This window comes from Trichomycterus rosablanca, chromosome 19 (assembly GCF_030014385.1).
Source record: "Trichomycterus rosablanca isolate fTriRos1 chromosome 19, fTriRos1.hap1, whole genome shotgun sequence".
NCBI lineage: Eukaryota > Metazoa > Chordata > Actinopteri > Siluriformes > Trichomycteridae > Trichomycterus > Trichomycterus rosablanca.
Genome location: NC_086006.1, coordinates 12,509,980 through 12,537,012, shown reverse-complemented (window position 1 = coordinate 12,537,012; position 27,033 = coordinate 12,509,980). Strand labels below are relative to the sequence as shown.

Below are 27,033 nucleotides of genomic sequence, written 5' to 3'. Positions count from 1 at the left end.
TGAGGAATAAGAATTGGTGAATTGGTGATCAAGGAGTTCTGCAATATTGAATGGGGAGATCATTTTAGCATGTGTCAGACAGCATTCGTAAGGCTCACTGGACCAATAAAAGATGTCATGAACCCTTTATCAAAGGGATCAAAAGGTAACTGTTTATCCACCTGTACCACTGGAGATGCAAAGGCAATAGCACCATACAAACTTTTTAATACATCAGATTTAAAGTATTTTAAAAATATTTTTAAACAAAACTGTATTGCTTGTTTATTATGTTTATTGCTTTTTAACACACAAACTATCCAAGACATTAAAAAATATTATTTAACCACAATGTTACACCACAAGCAATAACTTCCAAGTACAACCCCAAATCAGAAAAGTTGAGATAGTATAGAAAATGCACATTTCTTACATTTACTTGACTTATTTTATTGCAGACAGTATGAACCCAAGATATTTTATATTTTTTATTTAATATGCATCCATTTCTGCATTTTAGGCCTGCCTGATCAAACTGTAGATGCTGCATATGTGCAGTTCAGAAAAAATAAATAAAAACTGCAAAACTAAAAACTTTTAAATTCTTTAAACTTTTCATCTCTTTATTTAATGTATTAAGATACCCCTTCTCACTTTTGAATTCATGTGTTTCAGCCACAAGTGCTAACAGTGTATGCTGGAATTTTTAAGAGATAAGTGATGCCATCAAGGCAATGTCTTATTCCAGGAAGTCCATAGTAGGGCTGCCACTAATTTTTCTATCGATTAATCTATAGACTATTTTATCGATTAATCTAAACGATAAATTTTTTTGCTCCAAAAATTTAATTCAGAATGTCATTTAAGCTTCTTTTATTTTAACAACAAACTGTATGGCATGATAATATGGCACAAAACTAAATGTAAACAGGGTTTATGTCCATATTATTAAATTCTGAAGTAGGGTTGGGCGATATTGCCGATTTTCATACCGTCATACCGTCTTCAGGAAATACCGCGGTATACGGTATTATGTGTTTACAGTGTACACACTTGAGTGTAATTACAATATTTCAATGATTTATTATAAAAAGATTTAACAATCTGAACGTCAAACATTGCTTATCTTGTCTGATCTATAATAAATAAGTATAAATGCATGTGTATCAATTACACTTTAACACAAACATTAACACATAACATTTTGGCATTGTAATCTCTCTCTGCCCACACAAAACAGAATAATAGCAGGCTAAACACTTCAATATATTTCAAAAGTTAACTGCTTAGTTTTAGTCTTAAACGTGTATGAACGTGTACGATTAGTTATGCCTGTAATCCAGAATTAAGTTCTATACCGTAACAAAAAATATTAATGTAAATGTTCATGTTGCAATGACGGTGATGTAAAAAAATGTTAAAATAATTCAAAGTCCAAACATTTGAGTGGTTAACGAGAACGCTACTTTACATGTCACACAAGCTCAGCGCAAAACACGAACACGAACACGGAAACTGTAAAAATCCGATCTCTTCCCTACACACTCGCTCCCTAGGCCCTATAGTGCACATAACATTCTTAAATGGCCAGACAATATATTTTATAATTCACATTACACGACAGGTGAGACGTTCTTTTTTCTTAATATAGCGCTTTTATTTAGGAAAAAATAGTTCTTACATAGGCAGGAAAATCTATGGCAGACAAGAGTCAGAACAGCGGATTGGGCGTAACGTTATTATTACTGTTTGCTCCTTTTTCTCAACACTTGTGCTCGATTTACACTGAAGATATATTTAGTAAATAAGTACATGTCCGCCCGCGCATGCACGCGCTTGTGTTCATTTCCGGTTGAACTGATAAAAAATTTTGATTTTGAAAAATTAAAAAAGCCGTTTTTCAGTTTCTGCTTGTTAGCGCACAGCTAACGCTAGCCAGTGTGGCTCTTCACTCGTCTCTCTGTGTTATCACCAGTGAGCACCCCACAGCCAATCAGCGAGCTCCAACCGCCTACCCCTCCCACCCCTCCCTCACTGTGGATGCGCGCATGTCCTAAAGTCTCAGTTTTCAAGGTAAACCTGAAGCAGAAATTTGGCGCTTCACATTTAAAAAATACCGTCACCATTTTTGAATACGTCACCATTTTTGAACACCGCGGTATACGGTAATATCGTCATACCGCCCAACCCTATTCTGAAGTGCCCCATATTAAACAAAGTGCAACATGTGTTTATGGCATTCCGTACACAAAGCAAAGTGCTTAAACTTATAGCAGAAATAAAATAGTTAGAGGTAGGCACGTCTCATTAAGTCCAACATAAAGTAACGACAGAATGAGCCCAGATTCTAACCTACACATTCACTCAAAAATTACTTCACATTCTAAGCAACGTAAACAAAATGGTAAGAGTTTCACATGAGAAGCTTTTTGCGCTAAAATCGTGAGCCCAACGCAACACAGTGCACAGCGGACCAACTGAACTCGCTAAGAAATACGGTATTCCAAGATCTCCTCGATTAAGAAGCATAAAAAAACAATATAGAAGTAAAAGTTTTGCCGCGTCTCATGCGCCCTAACTGAACTCGCTACACAATACGATATTCCAAGATCTCCGCGATTTAGAAGTGTAATGAAACAATATAGACGTGCAACATTGCGCTAGTGCCGCCAACCAGTGACTGGACCAAATACAACTTAGATCATGCACGCAGCAAGTAGTACTTAGGGAAATCATATGAATGGTTATATGAATGGAAACATTGCAGAAATTAAAAAGGATAATTTATAAACAAAGTTTTAAAAATGATGCATCGACTTAAAATGCGTTGACGTCATTGACTAGGTCGACCAATCACAGCAACCCTATACAATAGCGTGGCTTTGTAGACACAGGGTATGTGTACTTTACTGGCCTGTCTGCACTCCAGATCTGTTTTCTATTAAAAACATATAGCACATCATGAAGATAACAATTATAAAACAATGACCAAGATTGGGCAAAACTATTACTTGCAACATTGCAACAACTAGTATCCTCAGTTCCAAAACAATTAAACAGAGTAATATAATAAAAAAAACAGCTGATGTTAACAGCAGTATACATTCCTTTGTTGATATAAAATCAAATTCAAAATTTTAAATGCATTATTATTTAAAAGCTGCATTTAGTGTTTACTCATTTCTTTATCTTATATTAAAATGAGCTGGAAAATCAGAAACATTTAAATGTGACAAATTACAAAAACCAGATATGGGACAAATACTATTTTTACAGCACTGTACAAATAAAAAATAATACATAATTCACAAATGATTGCACTACTGTAATTAATGTACTTAAAAAGGATTAAGCATTTACTGTGAAAATGATATGTAATTTTCATTACACATAATGTTGCCATGACTTGTAGCATAAGTTAAAAGTTTGTATTTTCTTTCTGACATTTGCAAAAACACCACTGTTGTACTAACACAGTTGCTTATACATATGCTCCTAGGACATGAAGGTGACATTCCAGAATTGCTCCAGGTGACATTTCTAAATTGTACAAAACTTATGATCCACATTCGTAGATCTGTACAGAGCCTCATAGACTTTTCTATTGTAATGCTTATGGATCAGTCTAATGGGTGCAGTGAAATTAGATCAATTTGGTCACAGAGAAGTCACCAGGTTTAACTGAGCATATTTACTAACTAGGAACTAAATAACATTAAGTTAAATGACATTATTGAAATTACGCCACAAACCTAACAATTATTTGTTGTATGTATATTTTTGCCCCAGCATACTTTGTAATATTTTAGAGACCCCACTATAAACTAACATACATGTCCCTTAACACGTTACCTTTCACTGTGTACATACAGTCAAGCCGGAAAGTCAGCACACCCCTTACACCACCTTTCTCCACATTTTATTACATTACAGACTCATTCTATAATAGAGTTCATTTTTTTGTCACAAAAATAGCCCACTACACAAAATAGCCCACAATGACAAAGTGAAAGCAGATTTTTTTTTTTTTTTTTTTAATAATTTTAGTTTTTATCTTTTTATTAGGTTTGTAAGGTGATACAACAGTAGTTAGAAAAAAAAAGAGGATCAAAAGACAGATCTAGGGACAAGAAAGAAACCATACATAGAGAAATTGTTACACACATACGTGTATATACATACCTATATCCGTATATTCACCAAACTTTCAACCCCCATCCCCACCCCACTTTTAACACTATAATCCACCCACCCCTTCCCATTTATTTCCTTCCCCTTTACCCCCCTCCCCTTTGTCTACCACTCCCCCCCCCCCCCCCTTCCCCCCAGCCTGGCCTGGGTCAGGCATGGCCACATTAAGTAGCGTAATTAAATAAATAGGTAGATAGTTAAAAAAATAAATAAATAAATAAATAGGTAATTAACTAGATAATAAATTAAGAAAAATTAGATAAAATAATAATAAAAAAAATAATAATAATAAATAAATAAATAAAATTAAAAAAAAAACAATAATAAATGAATAAGTAAATAAACCCTCTCTATTCTCTATCCAGACTCCTTATTCCTTACATGTCAGGGACTAATTTGTCGACTTTTTCCTCAATAAAATCGAGAATGGGACCCCACGTTCTATAAAAAAGGTCCAAGGACCCTTTCAAGGAAAATCTTAGCTTCTCAAGCTTTACACAATTTAGAAGTTCCTGAACCCATCTATCAAACGTTGGGGGCGAGGCATGTTTCCATTTCAGTAGTATTATGCGTCTTGCCAACAATGTAGAAAAAGCAATGACTCTCTGTGCAGTGATAGACATGGATACTTCATAGGGAATACCAAACAAACCGGTTATAGGGTTGAGGTCCAGGTCGCTCCCCAGAGCCTGTTTAAAAAATTCAAAAATCCTGGACCAGAAATTCCATAGTTTAGGACATGTCCAGAACATATGTACATGATCAGCAGGTGATTGTTTACACCTTTCACAAGCATCACTTCTACCAGAAAAAATACGTGCTAATCTAGCATTGGTAAGGTGAGCTCTATGAACTATTTTGCACTGTAAGAGTCCATGTCTCGCACAGATAGAAGCTGAATGAACCCTGTTCAATATTTCACACCATTGATTCTCAGGAATAATAATTCCCAGATCTTTTTCCCACAACTCCTTAAAAACGCCATTAGGAGGGGAACGTAGTGCATTAATTAGACTGTAGAGACGCGATATTAGATGTTTCTGAGAGCAATCAAGAGCAAAAATTTGATCAATGTCAGATTCGGGAGGCCGGTTGGGAAAGTGAGGGAACAGCTTTTGCACGTAGTGTCTGATCTGAAAAAAACGAAAAAGATGTGTATTGGGTAGGTTGTACTTAGCTGACAGATTAGAAAAAGACATGAATATATTATCCTCATATAGGTCACTAATCCCGATAAGGCCTTTTGTGGACCAAACCCGAAAAACTAGGTCAGAACGCGAGGGGGGAAACATAGGGTTATCCAAAATGGGTATATTAACAGAGGCATCGTGTAATCCAAACTGCCTCCTGAACTGGGACCAGATCTTAATTGTGTGTGTCACTACCGGATTGAGAAATTTATTATTAGGTAAAGGAAGTTTCGCACTGATCAAGGCATGAAGTGAGCATTGTGAGGTGTCAGTCTCAATATGTGTCCAGGGGGGGTCGCTGTCTGACAGTTCATCATGAACCCAATATAGAAGCTTATGAATATTACAGGCCCAATAATAATGTTGAAAATTGGGCAGGGACAGGCCTCCATCTGATTTGGGAAGTTGGAGTATAGATTTTCTAAGGCGAGCCGTCTTATTCCCCCATAGAAACGATCCGATCAACCCATCCAAATTAATAAAGAAGGATTTTTTAATGAAGAAAGGAAGATGTTGAAAGAGATAAATGAACCTGGGTAAGGTAACCATTTTAATCAGATTAACTCGGCCCATCAGAGATAGTGGGAGGGAGGACCATCTATTCAGGTCTGTCTTACATTGATCCATTAATGGCCCAAAATTTTTGTTAAAGAGTTCCATGAAGGAACTGGTAAAAACAATCCCCAAATATTTAAATCTGTCCTGCACAACTTTAAATGGAAGTGCTGACTGTGGAATCAATGCTGCAGCTGGGTTGACAAAGAATAACTCACTTTTTTGAAGATTTAGCTTATATCCTGAAAGTTTCCCGAATTGTTCTAGGGTATCCAATATCGGTGGTAATGAAGAGATTGGGTTGGAGATATATAAAAGTAAATCGTCTGCATACAAAGAAAGTTTATGAATCTGTTTACCACGTTGTATGCCCTCAAACTGCTGGAGATTGCGAAGTAGTATAGCTAGAGGCTCAATGGCAATATTGAAAAGTAGTGGTGAAAGAGGGCAACCCTGACGGGTACCTCGTTCGAGTACAAATGGGGATGAGTAAGTGCCGTTTATATATAAGGAAGCTGTTGGGGATGTGTATAGGAGTTGAACCCAGTGTATAAAATTAGGGTCAAAGCCAAATTTCTGTAAAGTATAAAACAAGTAGTCTCTTTCTACCCTGTCAAAGGCCTTCTCTGCATCCAAGGACACCACTATTTCCGGAATGGCCGACGGAGGGGAATATAATGTATTAAGGAGTCTCCTGGTGTTAAAGAAGGAGTGCCTCCCCTGCATAAAACCTACTTGGTCTGGGTCAATTATTGTTGGCATAAGTGGTTGAAGGCGAAGAGCCAAGACTTTGGCCAGGACCTTGACATCTATATTTAGAAGAGAAATTGGTCTATAACTGCCACAGAGGGAAGGGTCTTTGTCTTTCTTTAGTAGAAGAGAAATAGAGGCTGTGGATAGCGTAGGGGGAAGTGCACCAGTCGTAAAGGAGTCATTGTATACCCGCATCAGATATGGAGCTAGCAGATCTGAAAATGCTTTGTAAAATTCCACCATAAATCCATCCGGTCCGGGGGATTTACCATTGTTTAAAGACTTTATTGCCTCTTGAATCTCTAAAACAGAGATAGGACACCCCAGATCTTTTGAGAGTGATTCATCTATTTTAGGATAAGTCAAAGAATCAAAATAGTTATGGAGTGCTTGAGGAGTAGGGGGGCAAACCGAACTATATAAACTGACATAATAGTCACGGAAGGTGTCTGTGATCTCGGCTCGTTCAGAGACTGTATCACCAGCTTGAGATTGGATCTTGGGGATCAGTCTACAGACACTTAATGTTCGAGCCTGTTGTGCCACTAGCTTCCCTGCCTTATCTCCTTGTTCAAAATATAACTGTTTAGTTCTTTTTAATAAAGTCTCTGTCGCACGGGTTGTCAGTAGCTCGTATTCTGAGTGTAATTGAAGTCGTTTTTTATACAATATGGGAGAAGGAGTAGAGGCATATGTTTTATCGAGTTGGCACAGTTCGTCTGTTATCTCCTTTAATCTGGCTTTCTCTGTCTTCCTAGTGTGGGAGGAATATGAAATAATTTGTCCGCGAATGAATGCTTTGAAGGCCTCCCACAAAGTGCTGCTATTTATCTCAGGGGTATCGTTAATTTCAAAATAAGAACTAATCTGTGTTTTCAAAAAGTCTTTGAATTTACTGTCTGAAAGGACCTGGGAATTAAATCTCCAAAGTCTTAGGGGTGTTTTGTTAAGAGTTAAGCTAATATCGATTGAGGATGGGGCATGGTCCGAAATAACAATAGTGTGATATTCACATGACTTCACCTGCTGCATGAGACTGTTATCCAAGAGAAAAAAGTCTATCCTTGAAAAGGTGTGGTGAGCATGTGAAAAAAAGGAAAAAGTTTTGCTGTGTGGATTATGAAATCGCCAAGGGTCTGATAAACCTAGCTTGGCTGTGTATGTCAATACAGCTTTGGTTGATTTCGAAGGGGTGGTCTGCGTCGGTGTCGACCTATCCAAGTTTGTATCTAAAACCAAATTAAAGTCCCCACCAATAATTACACGATGACTATCTACATTTGGGAGGTTGGAAAAAAACGTATTGAAGAATGAGGCATCGTCCCACGTAGGGGCATATATTGAAGCTAATGTTACTGGTGTACCCTGTAATACTCCCGTGACTATTACGTATCGACCGTTAGGATCTACCGCTAATTTTGACAGCTCAAACATAATACCTTTACGGATAATAATTGCAGCTCCCCTGGCCCTAACAGAGAATTTAGAATGGAAAAAATGGCCCATCCAGGCCCTTTTAATGCGGGTTACTTCTAAACTACGCAGGTGGGTTTCCTGTAAAAAGAAAACATCCCCCTGGAGATCTCGCAAATGAGTTAATGTTTTACTAATTTTGACAGGATTGTTCATCCCCTTTGTGTTCCATGTGACAAAACGCACCGTTTTGTCACTACCTATCTTGCTGCTAGCCATTTACTAAGTTGGGAAGAGTGATTTTGGTCTGGAATAGCATTTGAGAGTGAGAGGGAGAGAGGAGGGGAAAAGAAAAGAGAAAAAAAAAAAAAAAAAAAAAATAATAATAAAAAAAATAAAATAAAAAAAAATAATAATAAATAAATAAATAAATAAAAATAAAAAATAAAACCACCATAGGACCATACCTGTACCAGTGCCAGGACCAGGGGTACTCTATGAGCTCCTTGGCTCGTTGCAAGGGGCTATCAACCACCTGCATTACCTCCGGAGACTCGTCCTTTAGCATTCTGTAATAGTAAACCCTTTACGAATACTGTAAACAAAGATACAAACTGTCATTAATAAGAAATTTCACAAGTATATAAGCATTACTAAAAAGAGAAAGTATTTAAGCCATACATTTTAAACAAAAAGTCATCTTCCCATGTACATACCATTGGCCTTCGTATAATAACTGTCAAAATATACACCTGTAGACTCACCCTCTGTACAAATACAAATCAATACAACATGAACAGCAGCAATGAACATGATAATAAATTAAGCTTTCGATCCCTGAGTGGATAAACACCATAACAAACATGACTGTGCCAATAACGCAATAGAAGTCAACAATGTAAACTAGGCGTTTAGTCTTTCATCAGGGAGAAGCGCTTTGCAATACTTTAATGTCCAACCCGTTAATCATCATCAACATTGCTGGTCCATTACGAAACACCGATGTAGTCAGTTCGTTAATACTAATCCGGGGTGCTGTTAACACTTGCCAAATAGTCCTTAGCTTCCTCGACCGATGTAAATCTTTTTCTGGTTCCATCTTTTGTGAGAATAGCGAGCTTCGCGGGAAATAACAGCGCGGGTTTAAGGCCTAGGTTGTAGGAAGCCTTCAGCACATCCCGGTATTTAGCTCGTTGCTCTACTACCTCAGGAGCATAGTCCTCGAAAATAGAGATTACCTCTGTACTGGAGTGTGCCACGCTTCTTTCGGGCCTCGCGTATAATTCTCTCCCTGTGTTGAAAATAATGGAGCCGAACGATAACTGCTCTCGGTCTCTCGCCTGGCTTCGGCTTGGCAGCTAAAGTTCTGTGAGCCCGGTCAACCTCCGGTGGAGAAGGGAGAACATCGCCACCGAGAACCTCCGCCAACAACTCCGGGAAAAAAGTAGTGGGGCGAGGACCTTCAGTTGACTCTGGTAAGCCGAGTATTCTTATATTATTCCGTCGGCTTCGCGACTCGAGATCGGTAACCTTGGCCGTCAGTCTGATGTTAGCGTCTGTAAGTTTACCGCATGTCACTTCAAGAGCGCGTATACGTTCGTCAACTAGGTTCGCGTTGGCTTCCAATAAGGAGATTTTTTTATTGTGTTCAGTAACCATGGACTGCATATGGTCCAGTTTGGTTTCCACCGAGGATATCCCAGCTTTAAACTCATCTGAGAGTGTTTTATGATGTTCGTTGAGAAGATTCGTAAGGGTCGCCATATTAATCTCGTCCCCAGGCTCCGTGACTGGATCATTTTTTGCACTCTGCTCTTTTTTACCGGTTTTTGTCGATTTGGAAGCCATAATTCGATGACAAGCGATCTCTTAAAGTAAAATAAAAATTATTCGAGACAATAAAAAAAAAGGCTAAGGGTTATTAAAAGTTAAGTTCTGAAAACGGTACGGGAGCGAGTCGTAAACACGTCTACTCCATTCTCCTGCTTAACCGGAAGCCTGAAAGCAGATTTTTAAACATTTGTGCTAATTTATTAAATATCCAAATGTAAAATATCATATGTACACAAGTGTGCACACGCTTTGATATGACACCCAAAAGTGAGCTGAGGTGCATTTTGTTTTCACTGATACTGCTTGAGATGTTTCTACAATTTAACTGGAGTCCACCTGTGGTAAATTCAGTTGATTGGACATGACTGGGGATTTGCCAACACCTGCCTATATAAGGTCCCACAGTTAACAGTGCATATCAGAGCAAACTCCAAGCCATGGGGTCAAAGGAATTATCTGCAGACCTCAGAAACAGGATTGTGTCAAGGCATAGATCTGGAGAAGGGTACAGAAAAATTGCTGCAGCTTTAACAGGTCCCAAAGAGCACAGTGGTCACCAACATTCATAAATGGAAGAAGTCTGGAACCACCAAAAATCTTCCTGGACCTGGCTGCCCGGCAAAACTGCACAATCAGGGAAGACGGGCCTTGGCCAGGGAGGTGAGCAGGAACCCGAGGGTCAATCTGACAGAGCTCCAGTGTATCTATGTGGAGATGGGAGAACCTATCAGAAGATCAATTATCCAGGCAGCACTCCACAAATCACACCTTTATGGTATTGATTATGAGTGGCCAGACGGAAGCCATGCCTTAAAAAAAGGCACATGACAGCCCGCTTGGAGTTTGCCAAAAGGCACCTAGAGGACTCAAACCCTGATAAAAAAGATTCTCTGGTCTGATGAAACCAAAATTGGACTTTTTGGCCTGAATACCTAGCGTCACGTCTGGAGGAAACCAGGCACCGCTCATCACCTGGCTAATGCCATCTCTACAGTGAAGCTTGGCGGTGGCAGCATCATGATGTGGGGATGTTTTTCAGCCGCAGGACCAGGGCGACTAGTCCTGATAGAGAGGAAGATGAATGCAGCTAAGTACACCGAGATCCTTGAAGAAAACCTGCTCCAGAGCTCTCTGGACCTCAGACTGGGGGCAAAGTTTTACCTTCCAACATGACAACAACCCGAAGCACACAGCCAATAGAACAAAGGAGTGGCTTCAGAGAAAGTCTGTCATTGTCCTTGAGTGGCCCAGCCAGAGCCCAGACCTGAATCCAATCGAACATCGTGATAGGATAGGAGATGAAAATGGCTGTGTACCGACGCTCCCCATCCAACCTGAGGGAGCTTGCAAGGATATGCCAAGAGGAATGGGCAAAAATGTGCTGAAACAAGTGTGCCAAATTCGTAGCTTTTTCCCCCAAGACGCCTTGAATCTGTAATTGCTGCTAAAGGTGCATCAACCAAGTATTAGGCTAAGGGTGTGCACAGATATGTAACCCCTAAATAAATGATTTTTGTCAGTAAAATAAAATTGCATATTTTCTAAACCCTGTTTTCACTTAATAATTGGTGATTGTGTGTAGAAGTTTGAGGCAAAAAAAGAACTCAATCTATTATAAAATGAGTCTGTAACGTAATAAAACGTGAAGAAGGTGAAAGAGTTGTGCAGACTTTCTGGCTTGACTGTATATACACATTTAGTAAAAATGGGTATAAAAGGTGTTAAAAAATATATAAATTTATTGACAAGTAGCACTACAAAACAATCTAAACAAACTTTTTTTGATTTTTATGTAATTTACACGACTGTTTAGCACCATATACATCTTTCTGTTTCAGTGGTGTAAAAACAGTACAACACAATATTAGAAAAATTTAAAAATACAGCAATGTAATCAGAGAAAAATGTGCTGACCTTGAACAACCACGCAATGACTATAAAATAGTTACATGCCTAAAAATACTAATACCCCTTGTTAGGGCAATAATTAACAAGGTTTAACAACCAAGAGCTTTAATAAAACTGCTTGAAAAAGGATGTTAGATAGAAGTAATTCTATTTTGCCCCATGTGCAATAAAGATAATAGTTAGAAGGCAAGATTTTCTCCAAGAAGCACAGTAAGCTAAGTAAAAGATGGCAGAAAGTCTGAGCTAAGTCTGACTTGTACTTTTTTTGAAAGGTACATCCAATGTCTCATCAACAACGGTGCCTGGAATTTGCTAGATTAACTGGAACTAAGTTCTTTTGACAGCTATGACAAAAAAACTTTCTTGTAATCAATATTTAAGTCTGGTGAATAAAGAGGAATAATAAGACAAAAATAACCTACGTAAATAACCTAGTAAGGTGAAGGATAATTTTAAGCTGTTTTTCTTTAAAGACTGGGGAAACCTTTGACACATGGCATCATGTTTTCCATAAAATACCTGAAGATAATATTCACAGCAATGTAGAAACAAAGAAAATAAATGTAAAGGGCAGTAGTGAGCCTACCTGCTTCCAAAGAAACGGATCCTCTTGATTATTTCTCCATGTAATAAGCAGGTGTACAGAGGACAGCACAATTCCGCTGATCACGGCAGCCCGCATGCGTACAGGCAGCAGTGTGTAAATGATGTAGATAAAAAACACAGAGCACCAGATGCCCTCAGAGGCACTGCGTGGTGCTACCATTAGTACGCCAAACGCCTGCACAACAAGCAGCAAACCAATCACCAGGTAGCTCACCATCCACATGTAGTCTTGGTGGAAGCCGTTGCGATTGCACAAAACCATGAGAGCTAGGAAAAGAGCCATGGCCACAGATAGCACAGCAGCAAATGCCAGGTCAGGTGGTGCATGTGCACAGTGAAAGGCAAGCATGACACCACATACCAGTACCAGCACACCCATCAACATGGTCAATGAGCTCTGATTTAGGCGAAAGAAGTAACGCTGGTAAAGGCGTTCCAGCTTCCGTGAGCGGAACTTCTTGGACTGGAAGACACGTGCGATGCGCTGCCAGAACTTGGCCGCTGAGGCTGGAGTAGCAGCAGGGCCTTCAAACCCGCAACCATAATCTTTTTGGTCTTTTGAGTCACCGTCCTCAAAGCCCAGGTCCACTGATGTAAGAGCTAAGCTTTCTACACCACCTGCTCTTTTACCGTAATGGTCCTCCTGCCAGCCACAGCGATTGGCAAAGTTGCTGCCTCCTCCTGCTCCTCCTCCACTACTTCCTGTCCCTGACCAGTGCAGCTGAAAGTGAGGAGGGGGATCCATGGCCTCCACGTCGCGAAGGCAGCTCATGAAGCGTAGGCTGCAGAGCGGAGAGCTGCCTGCTCGCTTAGGTTTTTTCTTGCCATTGCACTCTCCCCACGCCGTCTTCTGCTCATCTACTCTGGCCACAAGGATTCTATTAAACCAGGACATTCTATAAGATGAGAGAAGGAAAAAACAGAAAATACAGTCACCAATAAAATAGTAAATTAATTACATTTTAATTTATTGTGAAAGCGTAATATATATACACCGATCAGCCATAACATTAAAATCACCTTCTTTCTACACTCACTGTCCATTTTATCAGCTACACTTACCATATAGAAGCACTTTGTAGTTCTACAATTACTGACTGTAGTTACAATTACTGACTGTAGTTGCTGCTGTTAGAGTTGGTCATCTTCTAGCCCTTGATCAGTGGTCACAGGACGCTGCCCACGGGGCGCTGTTGGCTGGATATTTTTGGTTGGTGTCCAGCAGTTACAGTGAGGTGTTTAAAAACTCCATCAGCACTGCTGTGTCTTATCCACTCATACCAGCACAACACACACTAACACCACCACCATGTCATTGTCACTGCAGTGCTCAGAATGACCCAACACCCAAATAATACCTACTCTGTAGTGGTCCTGTGGGGGTCCTGACCATTGAAGAACAGGGTGAAAGCAGGCTAAAAAAGTATGTAGAGAAACAGATGGACTACAGTCAGTAATTGTAGAACTACAAAGTGCTTCTATATGGTAAGTTGAGCTGATAAAATGTACAGTGAAGTGTAGAAACAAGGAGATGGTTTTAATGTTATGCCTGATCAGTGTATATACACACATTCATACTAAAACAGCTAAATATAAAACTGATTATGAATTGTCTTGGCCACACCAGCGTAAACCAAGTTTACTCCTAGATTGTACTAGCATGCTTTACATATGGTACAATATCATTGCTGTATGCAGTGTACTATGTAACCAAGTAAATTCATTCATTAATTCATTGTTTTACCACCACTATAAAGCTGTGGGTTAGATTCACAGAGCAAAATCCAGGAAACACCTCAGACAGATATCCAGTCCATCAGGGCAAATACACACACACACACACACACACACACACACAAACACTCATACCTAGGAGAAGTTCAGTATCATCAATTAACCTGAACACCTGGGAAAAAAAACCCATGCAGTCACAAAATTAAACCCCTCATTCACTCACTCACTTTCTGAGGCCACTTATCCTAATCAGGGTTGCAGGGGGGTGCTGGAGCCTATCCGAATTCTCATTGGGCGCAAGGCACAGAAATACCCTGAACAGGGCGCCAGTCCATCACAAGGCACACAGGGCAGACATACACACAAACACATTTACAGTTTAACTCACACACATACTCACACACACACACACACACATGCCAAAGCATTTTTATTGTAAAGGTAACTAAAGTTAATATTACTGACCAAACCCTGAATAGATGTTTGTATGAGTGTGTGTGTGTGTATGTGAGTGTGTGTGAGTGTGTGTGTGAGAGAGTATCTGCCCTGTGATGGACTGCTGACCTGTCCAGGGTGTTTCCTGCCTTTCGTCCAATGAATCAGACCCACCACGACCCTGACCAGGATAAAGTGGAGGTAAAACAGAAACTGAAATGATTCTTTTCTGATGAGCTACTGTGATTAAACAATTATGAATTAATTGATGTTTTGATTAATTAGTTTATCTGACACATTTGGAGCTGATCTGAAAAAAAATAGACGGAGGATCATTTGTGATTCCGGAGAGGAGAGTCTGTGGTCGGTCTGTTGGCAGCTGAAGGCGGAGATGAACAACAGGAGACATTTCTGTTCAAACTTTAGACTAAACAGAGATCAGAAGAATCCATGCTTCATCATAAACCCTCATCATCACATCACAGAAGATCCTTCAACACTTCTGTCCAGAACCTCCTGACACACGATCCATAGAAGATTCATAGCCTTTCATGTGGCGTCCAGATTCTGCTTAGGTGCCTCCTGTTTGCTTTAATTGATCCCTGATATGTCCAGAACTGACTTGACACAGTTTGTAGAGGAACACCAGGGTCTATAAGGGCCCTCAATTCACACCCAAACATAAAGACAAAGGAACCATCTTTGGGAACCATCTAAAGCTTTATGTGCTCCAGAACCACAAGGGCAATCAGGGAGGTAAAGAAGGACCCAACAGTCACTCTAAAAAGTTCCAAAAGTCCTGTACAGAGATTGGGACCCTGTTGACTGGACAGTCATTTCTGCAGCACTCCACAGGTCCGACCTTTACGGAGAATGAACGTCTAAAGATGGCAGTTCACAGACATCAATTTAGCAGTTTAGTTCCACCATGTTCTTCAGATGTTTCCACCTTATTTACTATACTAGGAACCAGTAAACATTTATCAGTCCATCTTTAATAAGAAACCTGCACAAAACTAAGCCACCATTTTCTTTTGGAATGCAGTATATTTTTATTCTGATGATGGAAAAGTTTCTGTCTGGTGATCAGGATGTTGTTTGGTGGCTCCTTATTCCATCTTCTTCAGATTCTCAAGATGATCGCGAGGAATGATGCCTGAGGAGCAAAGATGGTTTGAAGGAAGACACAGCGCTGCAGAACACATCAGCCGATGACACATATTTTGAGGATGGTAACGCTGGTATGGGGCACATGGTCCACCGACTCGTTCTCTTTAGCTTCAGCATGGAGACCGGAGGCACAGGGCCGATGGTGGGCACAGACACGCCTACACAACAACACCAACACACACAAGTTACGTTCATCTGCTCACTGTGATAAAGATCTAGATCTGAAATGAGTTTATTTCTTGAAGATCTTATGAAAAAAATCCACCTTGATTTTCCACCATGTTCTCTATCACTCTCCCATGCTCTCCAGGTTGGGTTTTAAAGGTGAGAGGAACCAGAACATGGTCTTTCTGAGCATTCTGCTGCTGCTGGTCCACTTTATTAGACAAGAACCATAAGACATTCTCCAGAATGACCTGTAGTGGATCTGCTGGGGAAATGAAACCTGATTTAGTTCATCTACATCAGATCAGCACCATGATGGATTAAACCCAACAAGGTTCATAAAACTTCCTCATGATGTACCTTCAATCCCTTCTCTAACCAGGTTCTGCTCCTTCGGGTTCTTCTCCTCCGGGTTCTTCTCCTCAAGGTTCTGCTCCTCCATAGTCTGCTTCACCAGGTTCTGCTTCTCAAGATTCTGCTCCTCCATGTTCTGCTTCACCAGGTTCTGCTCATCCAGGTTTTGCTCCTCAAGGTTCTGATCAACCAACTGCTTTTCCTGTTTATTGTTTTTTCCACAACCACCCGCTTGTTCACTTTCCTTATCAGGGCTGGCGTGGCTACCTGCTCAGTCAGGTTCCTGCTCTCCACCACGAGGACCAGCTGCTCCTCCAGTTCCTGGACTTGGTCCATTAGAACCACCTGCTTCTTCAGTTCCTGAACTTGGTCCATCAGCACCACCTGCTCCTCCAGTTCCTGTCCTTGGTCCTGCAGAACAGGTGTACTCATTCCTACACTCTCCTCATTTCCTATCATCTGATTTTCCTCATTTCCCATCATCTGATCTCCTCCTGCTTCTCTTTGGTTTTGCGTCTCTGCCACCATTTTTTCTTCTTCTTCTCCTCAGGTTTGGGTCATCAGCCGGGGAGCTAAAACACCAAAACTTTATTTTAGCTGCTGATGCTTTGATGCTCCGTCATGTTTTTTATTTTTCTGTGAGAAAAGTTGTGCCGCATTGAATGCTGGGATTGCCTTCACCGCTAAGGAAGCATCTGATGCTCACTCATTCTTGAGTCAAAATACTGTTGAAATTTTAAGATGTCTTACTAGTGAGCATATTAAGGCATCTAGGATTTCGAACAGCCTACTTCTCGAGAGCGCATGTAGGATGACATAAAATGGTGTCTATGTAGAGAGCTCTCTAGGTTTTCGAACACACCCACAGACATCATTCAATTCAACAAGTTTTACTGAATGACTACCGTAAAATGTGGCACTTTTCTTTAAAAATCCATAAAAAATTAGGTCTGTGACATTAAGCACATTTTCCCATGAATTTAGTAGTGCCCTATCTATAGGTGAAGGCTAAGGAGGACATGCTAATATTAAGCATTATTAAATATTTTATTAATTCAATGTTGGTACATATCCAGGCATTTCTAGAAGATAATGGCTTTTTATACCAAACAATCAAATATGCCAATAAAGTTTTTTGTTTGTTTTTTAATTTTCTATTTTTCCCCCTTTCTTTTTCCCAATTTTCTCCCCTAATCTAGTCGTGTCCAATTACCCTGATTGCGTCCTCTATACTGATTCGACCCTTCACCGCTGACTGAGGACGCCTCTCAACTGACATACGCCCCCTCCGGCACGTACAGTCAGTACAGACTGCATTTTTCACCTGCACGAGTCGAGTTCACACACTGACGGGCACTGTGTACGGCGGGCCATACCCCCATCAGCATTATTCCTCAGCCCTGTGCAGGCGCCATCAGTCAGCCAGCAGGGGCCGCAGTTGCACCAGTTATGAGAACCTATGGTCCGACTTTTTATAAGATAAGATATCCTTTATTTGTCATATATACATATACAGATGTACAGTACAATGAAATACTTTCTTCGCATATCCCAGCTTGTTTTGGAAGCCGGGGTCAGAGCGCAGGGTCAGCCATCGTACGGCGCCCCTGGAGCAGACAGGGTTAAGGGCCTTGCTCAAGGACCCAACAGTGGCTGCATAGCAGAGCCTGGATTTGAACCGCCAATCTTCCGGTTGATAGCCCAAAGCTCTACCCACTAGGCTACCACTGTCCACAACAGCCAATCATTGTTCATGCAGCCGCCCAGCCCAGTCGGCAGAGCTGAGATTCGATATGATGTATTCGAAACCCCAACTCTGGTGTGCTAGCATACTTTTTACCGCTGCGCCACCTGAGCGGCGTATGCCAATACTGTTAACCACAACTGCATATTCCGATGACAGCCAATATAATGCAGGGCTCTAGAGTGCATGTGCGACCTAATTTCTCAATGGTGCGACTAAAAAAAATCTGAGGTCGCACCGGTGCGACCAGCCGTTCGAGGGAAAAAAGTGTCCGCGACTCTGACATCTCACACATTATGCCCATATCGTGGTCTAAACCAGGGGTTTTCAACCTTTTTGGACATGCGCCCCGCTCCGTGTGCCGACCGCGGACTTGCACACACACACACATACACACACCCGCACGCGCAAACTCGCCATCCCCCCCGTCACCAATTGCACAAAAAACATTTCGAAAGCTCTCGACAAGCCAAAATAATTAACGTTGTGCACATTATACACACGATGCAATTTTGATGTTTAAAAATACGTATTACTTCATGTAGATAATACATCCCGATCCCATGTGAGCCGATACTATGAACACATGATATAAACTCGTGGTTCACTTTAGTAAATCGTAAGCGGTTCTTGCTTTTGGTGTAGATGAGAGCAGAAAACGTTACAGAGCCAAGCAGAGGCAAAAGTTCATAAATTACTAAGTTGGTTAGTTCAGGATCATCTGCTCTGACTGACTAAACTTTTAGCTCCACAGGCAGAACGAGTCTGACTCGGTTACCGCTCTGTGGTAATAGCAGTTTAATTAAGCCTGAGCTTTATGAGGTAAGCGAGTCACACACAATGTTCCATTAACTGGTGTTTATTTAAAACCGCAACATTCATTATAACAGTAAAAGAGATAACTGTGAAAAGAAACTTACGATTCGCATCTTATGAATCGACTCATGACTCACTTATAGAGACACTGTGAACAGAGCATCTCCGACACCTCTCTTAAAGACACACACGTACTATAACAGCACTCATTGTTTAGTCACCGATTTATCTTCACAGTTAGCCGTATTTTTTATCCGATTAACATTAAACGTGCGTTTGTGCGTGGTCAGCAAGACTAATCAAATATGTCTCCTGTGGATGAAAAATGAATTGCTTTAGTTTTAAAAGTTAAAAAAAATAAAAATCTCATAATGCCACGCCCCCTGGACAGGCACTCGCGCTCCCCCAGACAGGTATTGGCGCCCCCCTTTCTTGTTTGTTTGTTTGTTAAGATTTTAACGTCATGTTTTTTACACTTTGGTTACATTCATCACAAGAACAATAGTTATTCATTACACAAGGTTCATCATTTCACACAAGTTTATTTCAAACAGTCATGGACAATTTTGTATCTCCAATTCACCTCACTTGCACGTCTTTGGACTGTGGGAGGAAACTGGAGCATCCGGAGGAAACCCACACAGACACGGGGAGAACATGCAAACTCCACACAGAAAGGACCCGGACCGCCCCACCTGGGGATCGAACCCAGGACCTTCTTGCTGTGAGATGACAGTGCTACCCACTTAGCCACCGTGCCCCCCCCCCCCCTTTCTTGTAGACTTGTGCTTCAAATAAAGAACTTTATATTGACCAGATTGTTAGTTATTTACAAGTCAATATTGCCTATATGGACAGCGATAAAAAAAAAAAAAAAAAAAAAAAAAAAAATTAAATGCGATGTGGTTGAAAATTTGGGTGTACCTAACTTTTGTGCTGGTGCACCTAAGAAAAAAAGTTAGGCGCACCAGTGCAACCAGTGCAAAAAGTTAGGCGCACCAGTGCAACCAGTGCAAAAAGTTAGTCTAGAGCCCTGTAATGGAATAGCTAAAAAAAAAAAAAAAGCTTGGTCATGTCATATTCAATTGCATACACAGAATATACAGTACATTTATGTACATGCATATACACATGTATATATATACACACACATACACAGCATACAAAGCTCTGACACAGCATGAGCCCCCTCACACACAGGCTTAATCACATTTACTATCACAGACTACACACTCGTCAAGTGAAATAATACTTTTCCCAGTTGAAAACTACAGTGGGGCCAAAAAGTATTTAGTCAGCCACTGATTGTGCAGGTTCTCCTACTTAGAAAGATGAGAGAGGTCTGTAATTTTCATCATAGGTACACTTCAACTATGAGAGACAAAATGAGAAAAAAAAATCCAGGAAATCACATTGTAGGATTTTTAAAGAAATTATTTGTAAATTATGGTGGAAAATAAGTATTTAGTCAATAACAAAAGTTCAACTCAATACTTTGTAACATAACCTTTGTTGGCAATGACAGCGGTCAAACGTTTCCTGTAAGTCTTTACCAGGTTTGCACACACTGTAGCTGGTATTTTGGCCTATTCCTCCATGCAGATCTCCTCTAGAGCGGTGATGTTTTGGGGCTGTCACTGGGCAACACGGACTTTCAACTCCCTCCACAAATTTTCTATGGGGTTGAGGTCTGGAGACTGGCTAGGCCACTCCAGGACCTTCAAATGCTTTTTACGGAGCCACTCCTTCGCTGCCTGAGCGGTGTGTTTGGGATCATTGTCATGCTGGAAGACCCAGCCACGTTCCATCTTCAATGCTCTCACTGATGGAAGGAGGTTTTGGCTTAAAATCTCACGATACATGGCCCCGTTCATTCTTCCCTTAAAACGGATCAGTCGTCCTGTCCCCTTTGCAGAAAAACAGCCCCAAAGCATGATGTTTCCACCCCCATGCTTCACAGTAGGTATGGTGTTCTTGGGATGCAACTCCCAAAAAGTTCCATTTTGGTTTCATCTGACCAATGATATTCTCCCAATCCTCTTCTGGATCATCCATATGATCTCTGGCAAACTTCAGACGGGCCTGGACATGTACTGGCTTAAGCAGGGGGACACGCCTGGCACTGCAGGATTTGAGTCCCTCTCGGCGTAGTGTGTTACTGATGGTAGCCTTTGTTACTTTGGTCCCAGCTCTCTGCAGGTCATTCATCAGGTTCCTCCGTGTAGTTCTGGGATTTTTGCTCACCGTTCTCATGATAATTTTGACCCCACGGGATGAGATCTTGCGTGGGGCCCCAGATCGAGGGAGATTATCAATGGTCTTGTATGTCTTCCATTGTCTTACAATTGCTCCCACAGTTGATTTATTCACACCAACCTCCTTGCCTATTGTAGATTCACTCTTCCCAGCCTGGTGCAGGTCTACAATTTTCTTCCTGGTGTCCTTCGACAGCTCTTTGGTCTTGGCCATGGTTGAGTTTGGAGTCTGACTGTTTGAGGCTGTGGACAGGTGTCTTTTATACAGATAACGAGGTCAAACAGGTGCCATTAATACAGGTAACGAGTGGAGGACAGAAGAGCTTCTTAAAGAAGAAGTTACAGGTCTGTGAGAGCCAGAAATCTTGCTTGTTTGTGGGTGACCAAATACTTATTTTCCACCATAATTTACAAATAAATTCTTAAAAAATCCTACAATGTAATTTCCTGGATTTTTTTTTCTCATTTTGTCTCTCATAGTTGAAGTGTACCTATGATGAAAATTACAGACCTCTCTCATCTTTCTAAATGGGAGAACTTGCACAATCAGTGGCTGACTAAATACTTTTTGGCCCCACTGTATAATATATACTGTGACTACAAAACTTTTTTGTCTTACAGCCTAAAACCAAAACCCATTAGGAAAGAAAAAACAAATTCCAGCTTAATTTAAATTTGTTGGCTGTAACTTTTTTTAATGTATTTTGTTTACGCATTTTTCTCCCCTTTTTCTCCCTTTTAGCGTGTCCAATTGCCCGATTGCATCATGCTTTCTCTCCACCAATGCCAATTCCCGCTCTGATTGAGGAGAACGAAGCTAACCCACACCCCCTCCGACACGTGGGCAGCAGCCGTATGCATCTTGTCACCTACACTTTTGAAGAGTGCAGTGCAGATCAGCACTGTGTACGGAGAGACACACCCTTACAGCACTCTTTTCCCATCTCTGTGCAGGCGCCATCAATCAGCCACCCCTATCTGAACAACAGGCCAATCGTTGTTCATGTGGCTGCTCAGCCCAGCCAGCAGGAAGAGCTGAGACTCGATATGATGTATTCGAGATCCCAGCTCTGGTTCCAGCGTGTGTTCTGAGTGGCACAGTTGCCTGTAACCTTTAGTCAGATCAGTAAAAACTTTATAGTGAGCAGCAATTTATTGTTCTTTTCCAGTTAAGACTTAAAGCTCTAACTTTTATTCAAAGATGTTTACATTCTCAAAGACACTGCATTGTTGTTTTGGCAGTATGTTTAGGGTTGTTGTAAGATAAACCATGTACCTATTTCAAGCTGTCTAGCAGAGGGCTGGGGGTTTTTCCTCAAGAATTTGCATGTACTTGGCAGAATCAATTTTTCCTTCAACCATGACCAATTGCCCAGTTCCCCCTGTAGAAAAACACCATACAACATAATGCTGCCACCACAGTGCATATGTTGGGTATGCTGTATTTTGTCAATTTTGGTTTCATCTAATGACAAAACCATTTGCCATATGGCATTATAATATTCCAATATTTTTTTGTAAAATGCAAACGAGAGGGTATGATCAATAGTCATTGTAAATTAATATAAATAGTGCTCCAACCAACAACATCCTGTGGGTATGTGTCTGTAATAAAGAGGTCAGTAAGATTAAATGCTATTTAAAAATCCCAACAACACTGCTGCATCTCATACATCCACACACTATTATGTAGTTACTATAGTTTTGTCATTGCAGTGCTGAGAATGAAACATAATGAGTTCAGTGTGGATCCTGTAGGGGCGTGCTTCACACCACTCCATCCGACACCTGGCACTGTGCTTGGTGATGTAAAGCTTTCATGCAGCTACTCAAACATGGAAACCCATGCCATGAAACTCCCGGCGCTCAGTTTTCGGTCTGATGTTAATGCCAGAGAAGGTTTGAAATGGTGCAGCTATTGAGTCAGCAGAGAATTGGCAACTTTTAAGCACTATGCGCCTCAGTGCTCGGCGACCCTGTTCAAGGTCTGCCACTTCATAGCTGAGTTGCTGTGGTTCCTAAATGCCTACACTTTTCAATAATAACACACATAGTCGACCATAAAAAAAATTAGTAGGACAAAATTGACAGTAAAAAATTACTATACTATATTTATCATTTAAAAAGGCCATAGTTTTCACTGCATTGTCATAATAAAAAGCAAGCCAACTACAAGCAACTGACTATGGATCTCCATGATTAAACTGTGGCACGGCAAAAAGATCAAACTGAAGCTTTCAAGGTTCCAAGCTTTCATGGCAACAGTAACTTTATTCATTTTAAAATGAAAGTTTGGCGCAACATTGAACTTACTAAATTTACTTACAAAAACTTACTAATTTTAACCATCCAGCCAAATTGGGTATATGGGCAAGAAAGGCCTTGGCCAGGGAGGTATAAAAAACACAGTCACTTTAAAGTCCAGTGCAGAGATGGGAGAAACTGCTGGGCTGGATGGACAATCATCTATGGACAAACATCTACAACCCCAAATCAGAAAAAGTTGGGACACCATGGAAAATGCAAATAATAAAAAAAGAGGTTCTTACATTTACTTTGACTTTTATTTGATTGCAGACAGTATGAAATTGATATATTTCATGTTCTGTCTGGTCAACTTCATTTCATTTATTAATAAACATCCATTCCTGCATTTCAGGCCTGCAACACATTCCAAAAAAAGTTGGGACAGTAAAGCATTTACCACTTTGTAATGTGGCCATTCCTTTTTACCACACTTGTTGAAAAATGCATGGACGTCCCTGGAAAAGATGACGTCTTGAAGGTAGCATATGTTGCTCTAAGATCTCAATGTACTTTTCTGCATTAATGCTGCCATCACAGAAGTGTAAATGACCTTTGCCAAGGGCACCGACACAGCCCCATACCATGACAGACCCTGGCTTTTGGACTTGTTGCTAATAACAGTCTGTATGGTCCTTTTTGTCTTTAGTCCGGCGCACACAGTGTCCATTTTTTCCAAAAAAGACCTGGAATGCTGATTTATACGACCACAATACATGTTTCCACTGTGTGATGGTCCATCTTAGATGCCTCTGAGCCCAGAGAAGTCAACGCTGCTTCTGGACATGGTTAACATAAGTCTTCTTTTTTGCACAGTAAAGTTTTATGTGGCATTTTTGCATGTAACTCCGTATTGTAGTGCCTGACAAAGGTTTGCCAAAGTAATCCCTTGCCCATGTGGTTATATCAGCTATTGTTGAGTGGCGGTTCTTGATGCAGTGCCGTCTGAGGGATCAAAGATCACGGGCATTCAGCTTAAGCTTGCGCCCTTGGCCTTTACTCACTGAAATTCCTCCCGATTCCTTGAATGGTTTAATGATATTATGCACTGTAGAGGGAGAAATATGCAAATCCCTTCCAACCTTTCTTTGAGGTACATTGTTTTTAAACATTTCAATCATTTTCTCACACATTTGTTGACAAACTGGAGATCCTCTGGTCATCTTTGCTTATGAAAGACTCAGCCTTTCCTGGATGCTGCTTTTGTACCAAACCATGATTACAATCACCTGTTGACATCACCTGTTTGAAGTCACATCATTATTTAGCCCTAAATTGCCCCCGTCCCAACTTTTGGAATGTGTTGCAGGCCTGAAATGCAGGAATGAAGGTATAAGGTATAACAAATGAAATGAAGTTGAGCAGACAAAACATAAAATATCTTGGGTTCAAACTCAGTCAAAGTAAATGTAAGGAACCCTGTTTTTTCATTTTATTTGCATTTTCCATACTGTCCCAACTTTTCTGATTTGGGGTTGTATTTATAACAGAAGGTAGTTGACAGCCTGTTTGAAGTTTAAAGCCAAAAATGTAACTCTTTAGGAAAACAAGCATGTACTTAGCAAAAAAAAAGGCACTTTACATCACCTGGCTTATGCCATTCCTAGAATGAAACATGGTGGTAGCAGTAACATGTAATGAGGTGCTGCTCAGCAGCAGTGACAGAAAAACTGGTAGGGATTAAGGAACAGATAAATGCAGCCAAATAAAGGAAACATGAAAAATGTCGTCCAGAGCATATGCAAACACAGGCTGGGGTGACAAATCACAGCATACAACCAGAACAACAATAGATTGACTTCTATGCAAGTCTATGAATGTCCTTAAATCACCCAGCCAAAGCCCAGATTTTTAACCTATTTTAGACCTAAAGATGCTCGCTGACTGATGGAACTTAATAGGACATGCCATAATGAGTTGAATAAACTGTCTAAATACAGGTGTGTGAAGCTTGTAAAGACATGCTTAAAAAGATTTGCAAATGGTTTGCTGCCAAACAGCCTTCTTTAAAGTAAATAAAAGTCTAATTTTGTAAATGAGAAATTTCAGTTTTTGAATTTTAATGAATTTTCAAAAATTAAAACCAGTATTTACTTCATTGTAAGTCATCATGTATAAACTAATGACATTTAAATTTATTTAAAAATCAAATTCACAACACAACAACTTTACAACAGCTCTAAATATTTACTGATTTGCGCTTATAAAATATATACAATAATGAGCCAAAACATTTGGACCACCCCCCCAAAAATGCATATTTCAGTAAATATTGAGCTGATAGTATTTACATGTAGTACACATATGAGCAGACATAAAGACGTGACTTTGATAAAGGTCAAAACGTTTCACCAGACAAGTGAAGTCTTTCAGAAACAGTGCTCACAACCAGTTGTGCTGAGTACCAACCAACTTAGTGGTCCTAGAAGGGACAATCCACAAACGGCCAACAGGACCAACAGAAGGGATACTAAGGTATAAATTGCAGTTAAATTTAATAGTGTTGATGAGGTGTGTGTCTTAGCGTACAGTTCGTCAAACCCTTTGTTTATGGGGTTGAAGAGTTGCAGGCCAGTCAAACTTCTGTCTAATGTTAAAAGCACAGAGGAATTTAAAAACGCTGACTGGTCTGACAAATAATTTGGTCTCAAATCATGTGTATGGACGGGCCCGTCAGCATCGTTTACTCGTGGTAGAGATGTCACCTGGATTCACTTTAGGACAATCTACCCTGCAATGAAAGACCTGCTGGTAATGTCTTGGTACCAGATACCACAGGACTCCTTCAGAACTATTGTGGGATCCATGTCTTTGCTGGTCAGAAATGTATTGTCAGCTAATTTTCTGGCTCATAGGTGTGTGTGTGTGTGTACATATATTTACACAACTAAGCCAAAAACATTTCTGACAGCATGTTATTACAACTACAGTACTAAAAGACTGCTACAATATAAAAAAAAAAGACAAAAAAAAACTGGAAGGCCAAGAAAACTTACATAGTCCTACATCAAGAGATTCAGTAAACCTTGTTTATGTTTATCTGAGCTGCTAAATAATCAGCCATAGTCATCACAGTTCTGTTAGCCGCTACTAGTAGCAAGGCAAGTCGAGAGTTTAATACACGTTAATATTTTAATTAAAACAACAACTGACAATAAATGTATTTCTGGATTCAAAAGAAAAGTTATTGACAAGTTTGGCCAGATGAAAGATCATCATGCATCTTTTCATTTCAAGCAATGAACGTCACTGGTGAGTCTGCATAACATTTTTACAAGACATGTCATTTTGGCTGTAGTTTATGGTTTCCAATGCTTTTCCTGCTCTGAAATGTTTCTTTGAATGTGTTACTACAGTCGCAGACCACAATAATTGTATACTGCTTGACACTTTGTAATGTGATGCTCTATGGCAAGGTAATATACCAGTTGTGTGAGATCAATGGCTGTTATTGGTGATGTCACTCATGATGTCCGGTCTCCACTTCTGCTCAACTGCTGCATACATTAATGTGTATTTGTGACTTCATTAATTAGGTGCATTTGTGCTTTGATTCATTAAGCAAATAGGTTTGTGTGTAGTTTCACTGACAAGTCGGATAATGCAACCAACAAATTTCAGAAAACAA

At 40.3% G+C, this 27,033-nt stretch overlaps 1 protein-coding gene across 1 annotated transcript in view; it reads right to left on the bottom strand.

Moving 5' to 3' along the window:
- adcy6a (adenylate cyclase 6a) overlaps positions 1–27,033 on the bottom strand; it is a 122,814-nt gene that overhangs the window by 91,014 nt on the left and 4,767 nt on the right. The window contains exon 2 of the mRNA XM_063015127.1: positions 12,409–13,324. Within this exon, the coding sequence (XP_062871197.1) occupies positions 12,409–13,323 (915 nt within the window). The 5' untranslated portion in view covers position 13,324. The remainder of the gene's footprint in view (positions 1–12,408; positions 13,325–27,033) is intronic.